This window comes from Pleurodeles waltl, chromosome 5 (assembly GCF_031143425.1).
Source record: "Pleurodeles waltl isolate 20211129_DDA chromosome 5, aPleWal1.hap1.20221129, whole genome shotgun sequence".
Classification (NCBI taxonomy): domain Eukaryota; kingdom Metazoa; phylum Chordata; class Amphibia; order Caudata; family Salamandridae; genus Pleurodeles; species Pleurodeles waltl.
This window is the reverse complement of record NC_090444.1, coordinates 219,772,895-219,793,031: the sequence shown is the minus strand read 5'-3', so window position 1 is coordinate 219,793,031 and position 20,137 is coordinate 219,772,895. Positions and strand designations below refer to the sequence as shown.

General features: G+C 45.9%; 1 protein-coding gene across 2 annotated transcripts in view; it reads left to right on the top strand.

Moving 5' to 3' along the window:
• TRAF5 (TNF receptor associated factor 5) overlaps positions 1 to 20,137 on the top strand; it is a 261,574-nt gene that overhangs the window by 218,663 nt on the left and 22,774 nt on the right. For both annotated transcript variants that reach the window (XM_069233948.1, XM_069233949.1), the window contains exons 9-10: positions 201 to 341; positions 2,027 to 2,195. In XM_069233948.1, coding sequence (XP_069090049.1) covers positions 201 to 341; positions 2,027 to 2,195 — 310 coding nt within the window. The remainder of the gene's footprint in view (positions 1 to 200; positions 342 to 2,026; positions 2,196 to 20,137) is intronic.

The following is a 20,137-nucleotide window of genomic DNA, read 5'->3' as shown; positions in this document are numbered from 1 at the left end:
AATTTATGCATGACAGTGGATATATGAACACTTTTAATACAACTGCTTTTTGGAGGGTACAGACCACATGCTCTACTGCTGTACGGAGAGGACAGTAAATATACAGGCAATCTGTGGGAAGACATCTAGGATTTATATCTTAAACATGTTCTTTGTTTACGAATGCCTTGGCCATTCATTTTTTGTATTTCATCCATCAGATATTTGAATTATACAAAAATCTTGAATTGAAAGAGAATAAAATTCAGCAGCTGGCGGATGCAGTGAAAAAGTGTGAAAATGACTACAGACAATTTATTCAGTACTTTAGTACAAATGGGAACTTGCCTACTAGCACACAGGTAAGGGACTATCTACTAAGTAATCATTTCATCTGTTTAATGCCTCACGTCTTCATTTCAGACTGTCATCCATAGATCCATGGTACTTTACTCATAATTCCAGCCATGATATAATTCAGTGCATTCTACCATGTTGCCTTAAGCTAGAAGCCAGTGGCCCTCCATCAGGATAGCTGGTTTTCGATTAGGATAGTCAGCGCCTGACGAGATGGCTTAAGTTGTGATTAGCGCTAGGACTTGGGAAGTGATGCATGTTATGCACTTGCTTATAGGCCTGCATCTCAGCATTAGGTGGTGAAGAACTTCCCGAATTGTTCCTAATAATTTGATCATCTTAACTCTTTCTGTAGGGGTATTCCCAATGGCCCTGAAGGGCTTAGTCTTTAACTCGCTTCTACAAAAACCTAAGCTAGACCCCAAAACAGTGAGCAATTGCAGCCCTATCGGTGGACTGAGCTGGCTATCAACAGTTTTAGAAAGCATGCTGGAGGACCAGCCACAGGCTTTTCTTGAGGAGCGGGCTGCTCAACGCCAGTTAATCAGGGTCCATTCCCCATCATGGCACAGATTCTACCCCGGGTGCTGTTCCTGGCCTTTCCTAGCTCTGGTGTTAAGAGGAATCAGGAGATTTCTGGCATTTATACAAGTTAAGATCTGCCAATCCTGGCCTTCCCAGTTTTACATGGATGCAGGAGGGATACATTCCAGCAGCTAAGTCTCTGGAATAAGCTCCTCTTTGAGACTCATTTCATACTGACCCTCATGGGCCAAATAAAAGCTCCCAAAATCTACTTTTCTAACAGTTAGCATCATATGCTTCTTTTTTGGGCCTCTCTGCCTTTTGTTCAAATCAAAAGTTGATATTCTAAGTTTCCTCGGTTCTGGCATGCTGCCTTTTCAGTCTTTTCTATTAGAAAACTTGATTTTCTTATTGATACGTATGTTTTTATCCTAAGTGGTCTTGTACAATAAGCACCAGTGTTCTTGCCACATAAGTAAAATGGCGGCCTGGTGTATATATTGTAATTTCGACAATACGGGCTGCTTTCTACCCAAAATGCTGACAGAACAGTGACAAGGTTGGCGTAGAACATCCTTTGTTTCATACTAGTCATCTGTGCAGGAAGGATTCCTTCAAACAGTAAGTGGAAAGTGCAACCAAACACTGCTTAACGGCAACCTTTAGCCTATTCTTATCAGGTATAACCTTTGATAAGGGCCCAATAACTGCAGGGTGGGTGCACTTCGTGTTGTTTGTCTCTCGCATAGTTTTGATTAAGGGCTACTTCTGTTTGTCGCTCAGTAGCTGACTTTAGGGGAAGGAGCAGACACGTCTGTCGATTTCTGATGTCAAATCCCGCAGGACTGAAAAAATCTTAAGGCGGAAAATGTTACAAAAATATAACGTTTGATGATGCAGTGTGAATGTCGCAATGCCATTAGTGTGAATATATTCTCTACTTAGATTCATTATTTAATTACAGCTCTTTTATGTCGTAGTTTTAATGCACAAAAATAACTTTTAACAATAATAAAGACTTTAAAATTATCAGTGCAACATGTGTAGTGTACACGCAGTGTCATTTGTAGGGCGTCGTTGGGCCTTCAGGATGTTCTGTGAAATGACATAGCCTCTCCTTTCTTTGATGTTGTCAATGGTTCCGCCCCCCACGCCGGATGGAAAGACCCTTGCTACCCGCATTGACAACTCAGTGTGGCTGGAAACTGAGGTGAAGCAGCTCGTGCAGAGAGTGGCCCAGGAGCAGAGCCGGCTGGACCTGAGGCCTGTGCTGGCCACCATAGAAGACGTCTGGGGAAAGCTTGCATTAATGGAAACCTACGAGCGTCGCTTAGGTAGGCTTTCAATTTAATATTTCTCCTACATAGCGGCCGGACTCCCCGGAGGCTGCGCCTTCACACCTTACGGAGCACAAGCTCTCAGGCTGATGGCTGCTTGAAGAACAATTACTTTTGAATTAATCCAAAGGGCATTCAGACAAGTAACTTTTCAGGGCTCTGCCTGAATGTCAGGAAGTTGACATTGTCACCGTCTTTCTACTTAAGTCGAAAAACTTTGTCTTTGTTGTATTTTTTTCAGCTGGAGCTAGTGTGAAAATGTAATCGCATAAGTTTATTCAAATCTGTGCAATAGAAAGGCACAGTGGTGGACTCATTTGTATTTTATTTCTTCAGAAATGTATTAAAAAGACACATTCCCAGCAAAAACGGTAATCGGAGCACTGTCACTCAGGAAAGTAATTGTGAAAGACCAATATCGTTGTGCTGTGTAATGCGACGTTTTTTCCCAGACTTATGGCCTGATTTAGATATTGGCGGAGGGGTTACTCAGTCACAAGTGGTGACGAACATCTCGTCCCATTGTATACTATGGGATTTAGATATACTATGGATACTATGGGATTTAGATTTCGGCGGATGGGATATCAGTCACTGTCATGACTGAGTAACCCCTTCGCCAATATGTAAATCACACCCTTTGGGCCTGATTTAGATGTTGGCGGACGGAATACTCCATCACAAACGTGACAGATATCCCATCCGCAGCATTCCAGTCCCCGTAGGATAGAACGGCAATGTAATAGGGCAGACGTTATATCAATCACATTTGTGACGGAGCATTCCTCGCTGCCAATATTTAACTCAGGCCCTTAGTGAGTTTCATCCATCTTTCCAAAGGTCAAGTCAGCTTTTCATATTAATTAGGAAATATTATTTCCAATTGTTTTCTCAAGATTTGCCTGCATTCTGGTAAATAAAACATGTTTCATTCTGAATATAAAGTTAACTCTGAATTTCTCTTCTCACCAACTAAAGACGCAAAGACCGTCTCATAGGCTTTTTGTCACCTAAAGTTGGGATGATCCTGACAGGCTAGGCTACTTAAGATGCAGTATATTTGAGATCTTATTTATCTCTCACCGGACCAATGTTCCAATGTAGTCTTCATCTAGGGAATCCATACTCCATCTTTGCAAATCCACTAAGCTTTGCAGGTTTCTGCAACATTTGTACCTGTCAAGGAGTTCAGAGGGGCAGCTATTTGGACTAACCACATGCTGTCTGTCTACAGTTATGATACTTGATACTGTTGGCTAGACTGAATCAGTGTGAATTTGTTTCTGTTTTCTCTCTTTAGGGGTACACAATTAATGTTTTTCCAGTTTAGATGTCTAACATGTTTCCCAACTTGGCCTGCAGTTTCAAACATCGAATGATTAAGAACATGCCAGTATTACCAATGCTATATGACTGAAGGAGCTGAGCACCACCGTAGTCTCAGAGTGGTTTTGCCGACTATATTTGGGTTAAGCAAGAATGAGCCAAAGTCAGGAATTTCCGCTTCTTCTGTACTCGATGGATATGCGATTTAACTGTGGGTTAAGAGGTGGGTGAGGTGTGTGTGTTTCCCTCTCTTCTTGCTCTGTGGCTGCAGTGGGTGGTGCTACCTGTGGTAGTCTGGCCTTTTACTGGTGGGAAGGGCGCCTGTTAAATGTATGACAGGAGCAAGCAGCAGTTCTGAAGAGAGTGATAAAAGGAGTCTTTCAGCAGAGACCCCGGTTTTGCTAGGGTCTTTATGCAGTGCGTAGGATAGTCGACAACACCACTGCATGGCTTTAGGAAAATTGACTAGCTCTGAAACCTCTCTGAACAGAGTAATCCATCTTACAAGCAAATGTCTCTCTCTTAAGCGGGGAATAGCTCAGTTCATTTAAACTTTTACATTAAATGTTTCCAGAGATGGAATCAGTTCAATTATACAGTAGGTTTCAATGTACAAAACATATTCCTGTCATACTGTAGCAAACTATGGAACCTGTACCACATCAACAGAGAGAAGCAAGTGGGCTAAACCCAAGGAAAATAATCAGACACAACAAAAAGATGCTGTTATTCGTACAAGCACATTACTCCACTAAAACACTTGTTATCACGAATAGGACACAGAGGAAAGAACAACATTAAAAACACCATTTCAAAACACATTCATATTGGTCCAAAGTGTTCTCCTGTCTACTGCCATCGTGAATCATAGACAGCACCCATACATATGCTTTTAAGTGTTTTATTGTAATTTGAACATATGGGGAGTACAGTAGGACCGATTCCATACAGCATATTTAAAATGTATACTGGTATATGAGCCGATTTATAAGGTGTAGGGAAGGTCAGGGATTAGGGACTAAAACAAGGCAGAGGCGCAGCCATGCATGCGTTGTTGAAGTTTCTATTCCAGAATATAGACATGCGCATCAAATATTTTCTACAGTGGTTTGACTTGTAAAATATCTATCAAAAATGCGTATCAGTTTTGTAAAACTAGAATCCAGAGTTGTTTGGTGTAGTGCCCCTAAAAGACCAGGGCCATCTGGAATTCATGGGTCTTGAGGTATTCATCTTTATTGTATATAGTCTTCAAATGTGTTAGCAGCAAAACATCTTTCCTTAAACCTTGGCAGACTGCTGTACATAGTTTTATGGTTCCACTCTGTAGCATAGCAGGTTCCATTATAAATATTTATCAATTATTTGCTGTATTCAGATCCCTCTATTCTCCAGCATTGCATTTTCAATAGATTAACATGCTTGAATCATTTCCCTTTGGCATGCTGGGAATCCTCATTTGTCTGACACTTTCCAGCCACCTGCGGCTCAGTCTGAATAATATCAAGTCCATGTTGATGACCTCCAGAAAAATATTATTCTTTGGAACCGTCAAGACACAGATCATGGGAAGGCTTTCTCGTTACAAGATTGCACGAATAGCTGATGTTCGTGTATAAAACATTTGCTGACAAACATGAGCCACAGTGCCAAGATACGAATCACTGTACAGACTAATGTCCTTTTGCACCTCTCTGGTACCTTACTGCTATCTCTGAATGTGGCACCTTTAAAAGGAATTGGACCTGCAAAGGCTGCTAGATTCAGAACCGATGGATGATTTTGTCATAATTATTAGCACCTAAAGTTAGTTCTGATGTGTTAGTGGAGCTACAGAATCTATTTGGTGATCTCCTTTCAGAGGTCTCAACTGCAGTGAATGTTGAGAATCACAGCATGAATGGAAGAATAAGGAGCCAACCTCCAGGAATTATCCTCTCACAGTTTGTGATCAGAGGATGATGAGATCTTGCATACAGAGTTGGACTGGCTCACAGGGCAGTCGGGAAATGCTTGCCAGGCTGGTCTGACAGGTCAGTGTGTGGGACGTTTTTTGCTGTTTGTGGGCCAAAGATAAGATAATGTTGTCAACAGAACAGCTCACAGGACTGACAAAGAAACGGGAATGGCTCCAACATCAGATGCTGATGATATTTAAATGGGGGCAGCCATAGCTGGATTTTTTTGCCTGGAAACAAAACAAGAAATAATGTTTCTTTGGCACTAGGTGCTTGTAAACGGGTCCACAGGGAAAGCATGTCAATGACTTGGTTCTACATCTTTACATATTTCTTCCTCCATTTCACCTTGAGTGTAGGGTTATCAGCAAAGACAAGAACAAACTGTGTATTCTGATAACTTCTGCATGCTAGATGAATTATGAGTATTCCACCCTACTAGGGTTGTTTGTTGATAACAAGTACCCTCAAGAATGACCTAGCTCTTCTGCCAAACCAATAGAGTCAAGTGCTACAGCATGATCTCAAGTCTCTCAAGGCCACTGCTTAGCGCCTGAGCTTGTAGAATTTGGCAACTTCCATTTCTGCTGGAAGGCAGGTGAACTTTGGTACAACCTACACAGATTTTACAGCAATGAGCTATCTTTCGAATTAGAAGCAATTTTGCATCTAGTCCCTGCGGCAGAGTTGGCATCTTAAATTAAGGTATGTGGGTTTGTACAGCGCATAGCTACCTGAAGGCTTCCCAGTGCTATGTAAGTTGTACCTGTCAATTATGCCAAAGGAATTAATTTGAATAGATCCAGGTTTTAAGCAGCTTTCTAAATGTGTTCATCAAGCTCAGTTATCAGACCTCTTGGCACTGAATGCCATAATTTAGGGAACTGGTAGGGAAAAAATCTTCTACCCCATCTGGCCTCCTGACTATGTGGAACCCTCAGGGGACCTGTATTAGAAGATCTTAGAGTCCTGTTGAGGGTGTAGGGTGTCAAGAGACCCCTAATCATATGAGGTCATCTATGATTAATTGCCCTGTATGTCAGACATTGTGCCTTAAATGTTATTCTTTTCTCCGTAGGGAGCCAGTTCAAGGAGACTAAGGGGGTCATTCTGACCCCGGCGGTCTTAGACCGCCGGGGCCAGGGTCGGCGGGAGCACCGCCGACAGGCCGGCGGTGCCCCGCAGGGCATTCTGACCGCGGCGGTAAAGCCGCGGTCAGACCGGCAACACTGGCGGTCTCCCGCCAGTGTACCGCCGCCCTTTTGAATCCTCCAAGGCGGCGCAGCTAGCTGCGCCGCCGAGGGGATTCCGACCCCCCCTACCGCCGTCCAGTTCCCGGCGGTCTGCCCGCCGGGAACCGGATGGCGGTAGGGGGGTCGCGGGGCCCCTGGGGGCCCCTGCAGTGCCCATGCCACTACTGCTTGGCAGACAGTGAAATACGCGACGGGTGCAACAGCACCCGTCGCACCTTCCCACTCCGCCGGCTCGATTACGAGCCGGCATCCTCGTGGGAAGGGAGTTTTTCCCTGGGCTGGCGGGCGGTCTTTTGGCGACCGCCCGCCAGGCCAGGGAAAAACTTAGAATACCCTCCGCGGTCTTTCGACCGCGGAGCGGTATTTCGGAGGGGGGAACTCTGGCGGGCGGCCTCCGCCGCCCGTCAGGGTCAGAATGACCCCCTAAGACACTTATAGCTGAAGAGCATTCGGGTAGCTTAAAGATGATTCTAGCCACTGCAATTTATACCGCTTGAAGCCTTTTACAACCGATGTAAGTGAACCCAAATACAAGGAGTTCCCGTAGTCCAGGTGTGATAAAATAAGTGCCTGGAACCCAATTCTTCTGGAGAGAGTGGTTATTAAGTCCACTATTTTCCACAGCGTTCCCAACATTGCAAAGAAGGAACACGTCATTTTTTTGTCTTTTGCTTCCATTTAAAGGGAGCTATCAAGCCACATTCCTAAGCTTTTTAGAGGAGATGACAGAGAAGGTGGAGTCCCTAGATAGTACAGCCCACCTAACATTGTCAGTGGGGATACATTATTCCCCACTAACATCAATTTAGGTTTGTCTCCTTTTAGTTTTAATGAGCAATTCACCATCCAGTGTGCCACTTTCTCAAGGCAGGGACCCAGCTTTATAGCAAGAGAAATGACCAGATGCGTATCATCGGCATAGGAGACAATAGATATTCCAGATTTCTTAATGATGAAAGCCAGCGGTTGAACATAAATATTAAAGAGAGTTGGACTGATAGTAGATCCCTGTGGGACCTCACACTTCAGGGGTACAACCTCTGAGTGACAAGGGGGTTCCCATATCTGCAAAGATCTTTCTTTTAAGAATTACAGATTCTTTTCTAAGGCACAATTCCTTATGCCTATTTCCCTCAACCTGAGTACCAAGATCTCACGGTCAACCATGTCAAACGCTGCACTCAGGTTGAGGAGAATAATGGTTGCTGTTTTCTCTCTTTTCGAGGATTGGTTTCACCTTCACTGTTACCACCAGTAGTGCATATTCCGTACAATGTTTCGAACGGAAGCCATAGTGGCTTTCATCCAGGAGTGAATTCTCCTGTAGATACTGGGGAAGGTGCTGATTGATATGCATCTCTAAGACTTTCCCCAAACTTGGAAGCAAAGATACGAATCTGTAGTAACCAGGGCAGGCAGGGTGAAGTCTACAAATTTTTAATAGCGGCTTGACCACAGCATGTTTTCATTCATGGGGAACTAGGCTTGTGAATATTGAAAGATTTAATAATTCCCAAATGATGGGAAATATTTCTTGGCTTCCGTGTAAGAGTATGTGAGGAGGGGCCCGGGTGTAAAGGAGAACCCGATTTCACTTTCTCAAACAAGACTGGAACTGCTTCTTCGGTGATTAGGGGAAGTTGAGGAGACAGTGTATCTCTTCAGCCATGGGCTGTGTCTTGAAACCAGTGTGTGGAACGTCCCTATTCTTTTGTAATTCACTGTAAATAGAGGGATGTCTATCTTGAAAATAGGCATCTAGTTCGTTGCAGCATCCTTCTGAGGCTTATTAGGGCCATTGACTGTCTTGCCCAATAGGTCTTCATAGCATGAGGCGTGTACCCTTTTTATCTGTTGGTGGTAGATGCCTGTTTTGCGGTATCATTATATTTTAGTCTCCACTTTCCAATTTTTTACACCCTTTTTAAGGAGACTAGATGCCTGTTAGAGCATATTTTTCTTTATTTCCCTTTTTTAAAGTAGAAATGGGAATCATGACATCAAAAGAGTTATGAATCCACTTATTTACAGTGTCATTTGCTGCCCAAGGGTCATTTCCTAACACAGGTCTGGCCTTGGCAAGCCTAGATAGCCAAGTTTATTTATTGGCATCCACGGTCTTTGTCGTGTGTTCAGCTGCTAGCATATCTTTTGAATTTGCCAAAGGAGGGTCTCAAGTATGCCTTTATAAGGGATCACTGGCTCCCATTTTTAGATACAGACAGTGTAAGCTTTGTTTCTTTTCTCTCAAAGAATCATGAAGACATTCTTAAAGAGCTGTTTAGGACTCACCCTCCAGTTTGCCCACAGGCAGTCTAACACTGTACTGTGTCAACTGATGGCAACTATGTTCGAGCCTATTAACAGTGATGAGCTGACGTACATCTCATAAAAAGGAGGCTTATTACTAAATGTGAAGACAGCCAGTAGCGTGACAGAAATTCAGGCATTTACTGTAATAGAGCCTTTCTTACATTTTTTGTGGACAAACATTTAATTTAAGCCTATGATGCCTTCACATTTCCACATGAGTTAACCTGTGGTGCTGCATTCTTTCTTTCTGACCTCAGCAGCTGAAAAAAACTCCACTCTTGATGTTCAAAGAGGCCTTCATGTCAATCTATGCAAGACCAAGCACAGTGAAAAATCCAAGAAGCTTTGTTTTATTCATCTACATGAACAGAGTGTCCTATTTCTTAAGCAAGGTTTTGCAAGATGGATCTCTGCATCTCTTACCGCCACAGGAAAGCAAACCATCGTTTCAGGACACTCTATAAAATATAATCTATGGCGAAGCTTTACAAATTAGTGCCATTGCATGACATCAGATTACAGAACAGGCACATATTTCCAAAGCATGGATGCCTGAATCTTAACACAAAGGCTGATTCATAGGTACGTCAAGCAGTTCTATCCAACCTTATTAAGTAAAGTGTACCATCGTCATGTCTTACTGTTCAGTATCTATGGGATTTAAATTCCTCTTAATGTTGCCTGCTACTCTTGATTAAAGCATTTGAATCTATGAAAGATTCTATACTGGAGAGAATATGTTACTTACCTGCATTTCCAATTTTTCAACGTTGGTGTCATTTATTGATTCTTATGTTCCTCACTTCTGTATGCTAAGAATCTCATCTCACTGCTTTGAGCTATCCCTTCACTCATGTGCTATGAATTCTGAGCTAGAGTGGCCTAGGGAGGAAGTGGATTGCTCAGTAGATTTACCTAATTGGCTTGAACTCAGTTTCCATTGAGATGGATATGCTACTAAATAAACACTGGTATTTAGCTTATGGCCATAATTATGCTGCTTTCCGCTAGTTTAAAATACCAGGCACTTCAATTTGACAACAGGGAATGAATCAAGCATGTTAATCTAAGAACGATGCAAAGTTGGAGAGCTTTAGTCAACAAATTAGTTTATCCTCAGCACTACAAGTGTGTCTGTGCCGAGGTGATCTCTGTTTACTTCTCATGAAGAGGGTGATTGTGCTCCACATTTTGTTCTCTCCTTGCTTTCCTCTGTTGAACTTCTGGTGCCAGGTTGCCTCCATTGTATGTTGTGGTGCAAAGCTGTTTAAACAATGCATGGTATGAGTACTGGTGTCATATAGTTTGGTGTGCGTTTACAGGACTCAGCTGTAAACCACTGTAGAGTATTTTGAGTGTTGTTTTCATGGTGCTTTGGCACGTAGGGCCAGTAGTTCCCTGTTGACAGGGATGGCTTTAGGGCAGTGCATCGGGTGCAGCCGCACCTGGTGCTGACCTCGAGTGGCGCTGTGTTTGAAAATAATAAAAATACTAACTTACCAGTTGAAGAGCACCTGATGCAGAGTTCCCTGTGTGTCCAGCAGTTTTCAGGCAACAATAAAAATGTGAAGATAATTCTGGTGATTAATGTTCCTGCTGGCGAGAGATCTCAGTTTTGTCTAGTGGCAGTTTTGACTCATCGTAAAGTAGCATAGGAGGTTAATGTGCCTACTTTGAAGAAGGTATACTCTGCAGATCAAAGAACCGTGTTTGTTTTATGTGGGTAGCTGACTGGGTTATTGCCTTTGCCACAGAGATCCTTTTGTTACTTGCAGTTCATAAGTTACAATCCTGACGTAGAATAAGTGACCGGTAAAAAATATTCAAAGAGATGCATACTCTACAGCTCCGGGCACCACACACCGAACACCTACAGCGCAAGCCTCTGGTTAGAGACTGCTGTTGACTCCTCCAGTACCTTATCTGTGCTTTGGTGCTGTAGCTACATTTAGGGCCAGATTTATGGGAAAATGATGGTGTGCTTCGCTGCACCAAATATAGCAGTGTCGTGCATCGTCATTTTCACAATGCAGGGATGCGCCGTATTAAATAGAATACGGTGCACTCCTGTGTTGCCCTCTGCGCCAGCACTGAATTTTCTGCTGTGTGCCAACGCAGCAACCCTTGCACCATTGTTTAAGGATGGCTGCATTGAGGGGGAGATTGTTTTTGTGCAGGAAGAAACATTTTCCTGCACAAAAATAATCTCAAATGGCAATTTGCTCTTTCTGTAGAAAGAGCAAAAAACAAGGAGATATGAAAGCATTTTCTATGCTGACAATCGTTGCGCCCTGCTTAGATTTTGGCGCTGCCTAAGGTTTACAAAAACTCGTAAATCTGAGGCAGTGAAAAAATGCAATGGGTGTTTCTGTGGCACGCCCACAGCAACACCCATTGCACATCCCTTCAGTGCAAAGTGCTGTGTGTGAAGGGGCCGTATTTACAAGGTGGCATTAAGCTCAAAAAGTGGCTTAGCGCCACCTTGTAAATACGGTGCAGTGCATAGCACCACCAAGCATCACCAAAAGTGATGCTCCGGTGGCGGTAGGGGCTCTTAAGTAGGCCCCTTAGTCTGCTAAGCATATTTTCATTTACTTTTAGTTACACTTGTAATGCTTAGTCTGCTATTCGTATTTTATTTACTTTTGATTACACTTGTTACACTTAGGCCCTCATTCTGACCCTGGCGGTCTTTGACCGCCAGGGCGGAGGACCGCGGGAGCACCGCCGACAAGCCGGCGGTGCTTCAATGGGGATTCCGACCGCGGCGGTAAAGCCGCGGTCGGACCGGCACCACTGGCGGGGTCCCGCCAGTGTACCGCGGCCCCATTGAATCCTCCGCGGCGGCGCAGCTTGCTGCACCGCCGCGGGGATTCTGACCCCCCCTACCGCCATCCAGATCCCGGCGGTCGGACCGCCGAGATCCGGATGGCGGTAGGGGGGGTCGCGGGGCCCCTGGGGGCCCCTGCAGTGCCCATGCCACTGGCATGGGCATTGCAGGGGCCCCCGTAAGAGGGCCCCTACATGTATTTCACTGTCTGCTGCGCAGACAGTGAAATACGCGACGGGTGCAACTGCACCCGTCGCACAGCTTCCACTCCGCCGGCTCGATTCCGAGCCGGCTTCATCGTGGAAGCCTCTTTCCCGCTGGGCTGGCTGGCGGTCTGAAGGCGACCGCCAGCCAGCCCAGCGGGAAAGTCAGAATTACCGCCGCGGTCTTTCGACCGCGGAACGGTAACTTGACGGCGGGACTTTGGCGGTCGGCCTCCGCCGCCCGCCAAGGTCAGAATGAGGGCCTTAGTCTGCTAATCGTCTGTTATCATATTTTTATTAAGTTGATTTCTGTTGGTATTAGGTGCCCAGTATAGCTCAGTATGGTCCTTTGGTTTTGAGCCATTAGTGCTTTTCAGAGTCATTAGTGCTTTTCAATGCTTCAGTGTTTGTTAGGTGTCCTCTGCCCAACCACTCCTGCTCATTCCCTCCGTCTGTGCTGACACCCTGGAGCTTCCTGCCTTCAGCCCTTCTGCCTCACTGACAGCTCCTCCTACCACCCCGGACACATTATGCAGGCCGCTGTGCGGCTGCACTGCCGACACGCCAAAGGTAATCACGTCTATGCCAGGAACCCTGGATCTGTCACCGTCCACTGCTTTTAAAGTTAGGAACTTATCGCTCTCAACACCCACCCGCGCAGTGCTGACTGCTGCTGCACCTCGCCTAGATCCACCATAGGCCCTTTCACCTGCCACCACTGCCACTTCCCCTGCCACACCGACTAGCCCTTGCCTGGCATAGCGATCACCCCACCTTCGTTACAAGAACACCATCCTCTTCATTGTATCCTGCTCAATGTCCTATCCCTCAATCACTACCCTTGAGCCCAACATCGCCTTCCTAACTGAGGTGTGGCTTAATGCCTCCTCTGCACCCAGTATTGCTGCAGCCACACCGAACACCTACAAGACCAGCCACCTCGACCGCCCCAACAAACCAGGAGGTGGCATTGCCATGCTATACAGAGATACTCTCTGATGCACAGTCACAGTGGTCCAGGGCGCCCAGCTCATGGAGCACCTCAGTTTCCAGTCTGCATAGGTGCCAATTACACCCTTAAAGGCACTCTCGCTCATAGGCCCCCTTGACCCTAACCAAGCTTCTGCAACCCCATCCCTGGACTCATCGCCACCATTGCCATCAACACCGAACACTATGGGCCTGATTACAACTTTGGCGGATGGGGTTAATCCATCCCAAATGTGACGGATATCCCGCCCGCCGTATTACGACTCCATTATATCCTATGGAATAATAATATGGTGGGCGAGATATCTGTCACATTTGGGACGGATTAACCCCCTCCGCCAAAGTTGTAATCAGGCCCTAAATCTTTCTATGTGACCTCAACTTCCACCTAGAAGACTACAACAATACAAACTCCAAAAACTTCATAGACAGCATGAACACCATTTGCCTCAAGCAAATAGTCACGAATGTCATGCACACTGCAGGTAAAACACTTAGGGGGTCATTCCTACCCTGGCGGTCTATGACCGCCAGGGTAGGTGAAGGAGGAAGCACCGCCAACAGGCTGGCGGTGCTTCCGGGGGCATTCTGACTGCGGCGGTAAAGCCGCGGTCAGAAAAGGGAAGCTGGCGGTTTCCCGCCGGCTTCCCGCTGCCCCAGGGAATCCTCCACGGCGGCGCTGCAAGCAGCGCCGCCATGGGGATTCCGACCCCCTTCCCGCCAGCCTGGTTCTGGCGGTTTTCACCGCCAGAACCTGGCTGGCGGGAACGGGTGTCGTGGGCCCCCTAACAGGGCCCCACATAGATTTTCAGTGTCTGCGTGGCAGACACTGAAAATCGCGACACGTGCAACTGCACCCGTCGCACCCCTTCGACTCTGCCGGCTCCATTCGGAGCCGGCATCCTCGTGGAAGGGGGTTTCCCGCTGGGCGGGCGGGCGGCCTTCTGGCGGTCGGCCGCCAGCCCAGCGGGAAACTCAGAATGACCGCCGCGGTCTTTTGACCGCAGTACGGTCTTCTGGCGGTTCCCGCTTGGCGGGCGGCGACCGCCGCCCGCCAATCTAGGAATGACCGCCTTAATGCCATTTTCACCTCGAGCAATAATATCAGATTCTGTCACACCACAGAAATCACAAGGTCAGACCACTCTTTCATACATTTAATCTATTCTACCATTCCTAGATGCACCGCCAGACCCCCTGGCACCTCCCAGCGTAACTGGAACAAGATTTTAGAGAGCCAGTGGGCTGATGCCCTCAGCTGCCATCCCCCAGAGACCCCATCAGACAATAATGTAGCCATCAAAAACTTCTATAACTAGATTTCAGACTGTGGCGACAGAGTAGTTCCCTGCAAAACTGGCAATCCCAACAGACTCACCAAACAAGCAAAATGGTACATTCCAGAACTCAGATCCAAAAAGCACGAGTGCATGCGACTGAAGAGTCACTGGCGCACCACCAGATCTCTCAGTGACAGAACCACCTTCAAATATGACCTCAACCAATACCACAACTGCCTGAAAGAGGACAGGAAGCAAGAATTACTCACCAGAATCCAAGCCAGCTCTAATCGAAGTAAGGAACTCTTCAAGATCATCAAAGTATTCTCCAACCCATCAGCAATGGAAAACAGCACTCTGACATCCTAGGACCCCTGCGACTCCCTCACCAATTGCTTCCATGACAAAATCTCCACTATATACAAAAACTTCCCACCCCAGCCTTTGGATGCTGACACCATCAGCCTACTCAACTCTACCAACCCCCTGACCAACATCACTCTCCACAATTGGAGCCAATTCACCATGCAATCCACCATCAACATCATGGAATCCATCCAATCAGGATCCACCTCGGACCCGTGCCCGCACAACTTATTCAACCAAGGCAACAAAACAATCAACGTCAAACTCACTGGCATCCTCAACATCTCCATATCTGAAGAATGGAAACACGCCAGAGTCAAACCCCTCCTCAAAAATCCCTCTGCTGACCCCAACAAACTCAAAAACTACTAGCCTATCTCCCTGCTTCCCTTCCCAGCCAAAGCCATCAAGAAATCCATAAAACAACAGCTCACCACCTACCTTGAAGACCACAAACTTCTGAACACCTCCCAATTCAGGTTCCACTTTAACCACAGCACGGAATCTGCACTGACTGCCACTACGGATGACATCAGAACCCTTCTAAACCAGGGAGAAGAAGCTGCACTCATACTCCTCGACCTTTCGGCAGCATTCAGCACTGTCTCCCATCACACACTGATCAAGAGACTCCACCAGATAGTCATCAGAGGTAATGCCCTGAAGTGAATTGTTTCCTTCCTCTCCGGAAGAAGCCAGAGAGTCCTTATTCCCCCTTTCACCTCAAAACCTAAGGACATCATATGCAGCATACCTCAGGGTTCTTCCCTCAGCCCCATTCTTTTCAACACCTACACGACCCCCTTGGCCAACAAAGTCAGGAACCACAAACTAAAAATAATCTCTTACACTGAAGATACCCAACTCATCTTCTCACTATCCAAAAACCCCTCCATGACAAAGACCAACTTTCACTTCTGCATGAAGTCCATTGCAAACTGCCTTAAACTCAACACTGACAAAACTGAAGTCCTGCTATTTGGAAATTACAACTCACACTGGGATGACTCCTGTTGGTCTGTCGACCTAGGACCACCCCTGTACCCACAAACTACACCAGAAACCTGGGAATCACCATCAACAACAAACTCAACATGGAGTAACAGATCAACGCAGTCTCCACCACCTGCTTCTTACCCATCAAATGCTTTGGAAAATCTTCAAGTAAATTCCAGTAACTACTAGAAGAACTGTCATGCAAGCCTTAATCACCAGCTGACTTGACTACAGCAATGTGCTATGGGCCCGATGTATGATTCGATTTTCAGGTCGCAAAAAGCAAATTTAGCCTTTTGCGACAGCAAAATGGTCTTTTTTAATGTACCATTCCTATTTTGCGTTCTGGCATTCAAATATCGGCTCGCAATATAGGGATTGTGACTCGCAATTAGGTAGGGGCGTTACAAGGGCGTCCCTTCCTAATTGGAAGTCACAGTGGCATGTCTGATTGTTTTGTGACCGCAATTGGGGTTGCAAAACAATTGCAGTTACCACCAATTTCAAATTAGTGGTAACTCACTCGCAAGCTGGAAGGGTTCCCTACATGACCCCCCTCCCCTTTGAGAATGGAAGTGAAAATATTTTTCAGAGCAGGTAGTGGTCCCATGGACCACTGCCTACTCTGAAAAAATGAAAAGAAACTTTTCATGTTTTTATTTGAAATGCATCTCGTTTTCCTTTAAGGAAAACAGGCTGTATTAAAAAAAACGCTTTATTTAAAAAGCAGTCACAGACATGATAGTCTGCTGTCTCCAGCAGGCCACCATCCCTGTGAGTGCGACCATTCCTAATGGGATAGCAAATTGCAACCTACCTCATAAGAATTGATGAGGTAGGTCATTTGCGACCCCATTGGGAATCACAAACAGTGTGGTTAATACTGTTGTACATTCCAGACTGCGACTCACAATTTGCGACTTGCAAAAAAATGCAAATTGTTAGTCGCAATCTGGAATGGCCGTACATTGGCCTGAATCTCATCACACCTCACAAAACATCTGCAAGTCATCCAGAACTCAGATACCAGACTCATCCTAAACCTCCCTGGACAGACTCACACCTCCCCCCATCTAAGGAGCCTCCACTGGCTGCCAATACACAATAGTTGCCATTTCAAGATCCTGACATCGGCGCTTAGGAGGCCCTGCATGACCTAGGACCCACCTGCCTTAACCACCGACTGAACTTCTAACAATTTTCCAGATAACTCTAATCAGCAGCACTGTCCCTCACACACACTCCCCACATCTATTGCAGCCCCTATGGAGGACATGCCTTCGCCTTCATTGCAGCTAAAGCCTGGAACAGCCTCCCGCCCCACTTGAGAACATCCCCCCTCCCACCAGGACTTCAGGAAAGGACTCAAAACCTGGCTGTTCGATTAGAGCCAGCAGAGTCACAGCACCTACATACCCTCACAAGAGATCCCTCTGATTGATTGATGCAAACTGCATGGCATATGTTAGAACATTATCCTTTTTTTTCCAGCCTTTCATGGTACTAATGTTGCTACAAAGGTTTGTTTGGGTAGAAAAACAATCTTATTAGTAAACTCAAATGAACCACTAGCTGCGTTTTAAACTCTGAGCTTGTGCTTCTCCTGACCAAGCACTTTTCAGATATGTTGCCTACTAGTATGGATGACGTGATTCCTACACCTTGTAATCCTAATTGTCTTGTATACAATTTCTTATAGACTGATTAACAAACATATGTTTCATTGTCTCTGTATAATGTGTGTGATATGAAGTGTTCTGACTCCCTTCACTGATTTGAATAGTGCTATAAAATGAATGAAATGCATGTGAGAGGGGCTATGGCAGGGGCGGTTTCTCTTTTAGGGCTGCACCCCTCTGAAATTCGTACACTTCATATTAAAAATATTCAATTGTTCGATTTATTCAGAGATGCTTTTGTATCTCTTAACAAATCGATGCATTTAAGTCTGAGCTGTGTGTCCTAGGCTGTCTACCCAGCCTCACTTTGAAGCACGAGACGGAAGGCAGGAAGTAAATCAACTTTTCACACTGACGCACAACGCAGGGCTGACTGCACTAAAGCCCTTCATTTCCATTGTGGTCTATTGCATTACCCACTCTAGGCCAGTGACACTTTTAGCTGCATGATGTTGGGCGTCGGAGTCTTCATCCCTTCGTGAGGGCAGCCATCTGTCATTAACAGGCATAGATCCCACCCTTTCCCCATTCGTCACTCAGTAGGAGTGGATGCAGCACGTGTGATTTAGGGCCTTGTCTTCAGTAACGGTAAGTGCTATAATGCTAATCTTGTATTATTTTTATTGTACGGAGACCTCTTGTCACGCTAACTGCCCCCATGTGACAGCCCAGGCCCTGGCTGCAGATCGCTGGCTTCTTTAGAAGTAGAACTGCTGTATTTGTACCTGGGGACGCGCTGAATGTCACTGAGGGGCAGGAGCCCTTTAATTTCTGCATTCTCGAGAGCGGGAACTCTTCTTCACAAGGAAGCACTCCCGCTGCCGCGGGACGCGCTGAATAGACACTGAGGGGCAGGAGCCCTTTAACTTTTGTATCCTCGAGAGCGGGAACGCTCTGATTGGCTGGGAAGCCCTTCTTTACAAGGAAGCGCTCCCGCTGGCGCGGGATGCGCTGAAAGTCACTGAGGGGCAGGAGCCCTTTAATTTCTGCATTCTCGAGAGCGGGAACTCTTCTTCACAAGGAAGCGCTCCCGCTGCCGCGGGATGCGCTGAATAGACACTGAGGGGCAGGAGCCCTTTAATTTTTGTATCCTCGAGAGCGGAAACGCTCTGATTGGCTGGGAAGCCCTTCTTTACAAGGAAGTGCTCCTGCTGCCGCGGGACGCGCTGAAAGTCACTGAGGGGCAGGAGCCCGTTAATTTCTGCATTCTCGAGTGCGGGAACTCTTCTTCACAAGGAAACGCTCCCGCTGCCGCGGGACACGCTGAATAGACACTGAGGGGCAGGAGCCCTTTAACTTTTGTATCCTCGAGAGCGGGAACGCTCTGATTGGCTGGGAAGCCCTTCGTTACAAGGAAGCGCTCCCGCTGCGCGGGACGTGCCAGGGCGAAGCCCGGGCCAAGGGCGGGCCCGTCCTTTGCCCGTCATCGTCAGGAAGAGGCTGGGCTGGGCCCCCCCCTCTTTAATCCTTGGTTTGGCTTCCCTTGGATCTGTGCCCTTCAACTCTGCAGTCAAAGGCTAAAGGGTAAAGGACAGAAAGAAGCTTTATTTATACTGGGCAGTTAAGGATCTTTTCCGCCTCGCCCAGTCAGATAGGGTGTGAAAGGCCCAGGGTAATTTTTTAACTGTCTTGAACAAGCAAGGTTGCTTCTTTTATGTGACATTTGATTCTATGAGTAAGCTGGGAATTGTGAATATTAGCATTGATTGCGACCAGTTGTCAAACTAGGGTAGTGCAGCGTAGTGGTTTGGCTAGCTAATCTAACTGACTCCTCTGTTTGTTTCACTATTTATACAGGAAATCTGACATCATATAAAATATGGGTAAAAGGAAGCATTCAAAACTGAATCACCCGTCAAACCTAAAAGATAGCACATCTATATTAAAATACATTTCAGGGGCGATGGGAATGATAGATAAACAAATTTCCACAGTAGAAGGGAAATTGTCGTTGTCTAAAGAACAATCTCTCGAATTACCAGGAATTACAGAGTTGCACAATAATTCCCCTTCTGACGATCACAGGGATGCGTACACAGAAGTAAGGTACACAAATGGATGTATTAGAGATACCTCGAATTTAATTTATTCCTTGGACGAAATCTCTCCTGTAGCCAAACGACCAAGGAAACCGGAGGCGGGTTTGGTAGACAAGATCCCAAAAAAACTGCCAGTGATAGATTTAGTAACTACTCCAGCCAAAAAAACATCAAAGAAACTACCTCTGAAGAAACCCTCAAGTATTATAGGAGATACGACTCAATCTCTCCTTATAAATCTCTGTGAATTAGTAAACACTCTGAAAACATCCATCGGAGCCACTCTGGATTCCATGTCGGAGCGTTTAAAGGGGGTGGAGAGTAACCTTGAGGCAGGTTTAGGAATAATAAAGTCTTTACAACGGGAAGACACACATTACGTAACAAAGGATTCCAGCTCTCCATTGTTGACCCCAAAATATGAGCATAATACAAAATTTGTCCTGCAAAATAGGACAAATGGCACACATTCAAATGCAAATCCCTTGAGAAAGCCACAACCTCAACCATCAGTATCTAATTCCAATTAAATACATTGGACCCCAACCCCTCTGACTAAAGCACAAAACTTTCCATCAGAACCAACAGATCCAAACCCTAGATTATTTAAGACAGCAGGCAATATCCCGTCTAGGACGGTGACTACTCAGCCCCACTTAAATCTAGGAAGGAACATATCCATTAGGACAAAATCCTCGAACTCCGA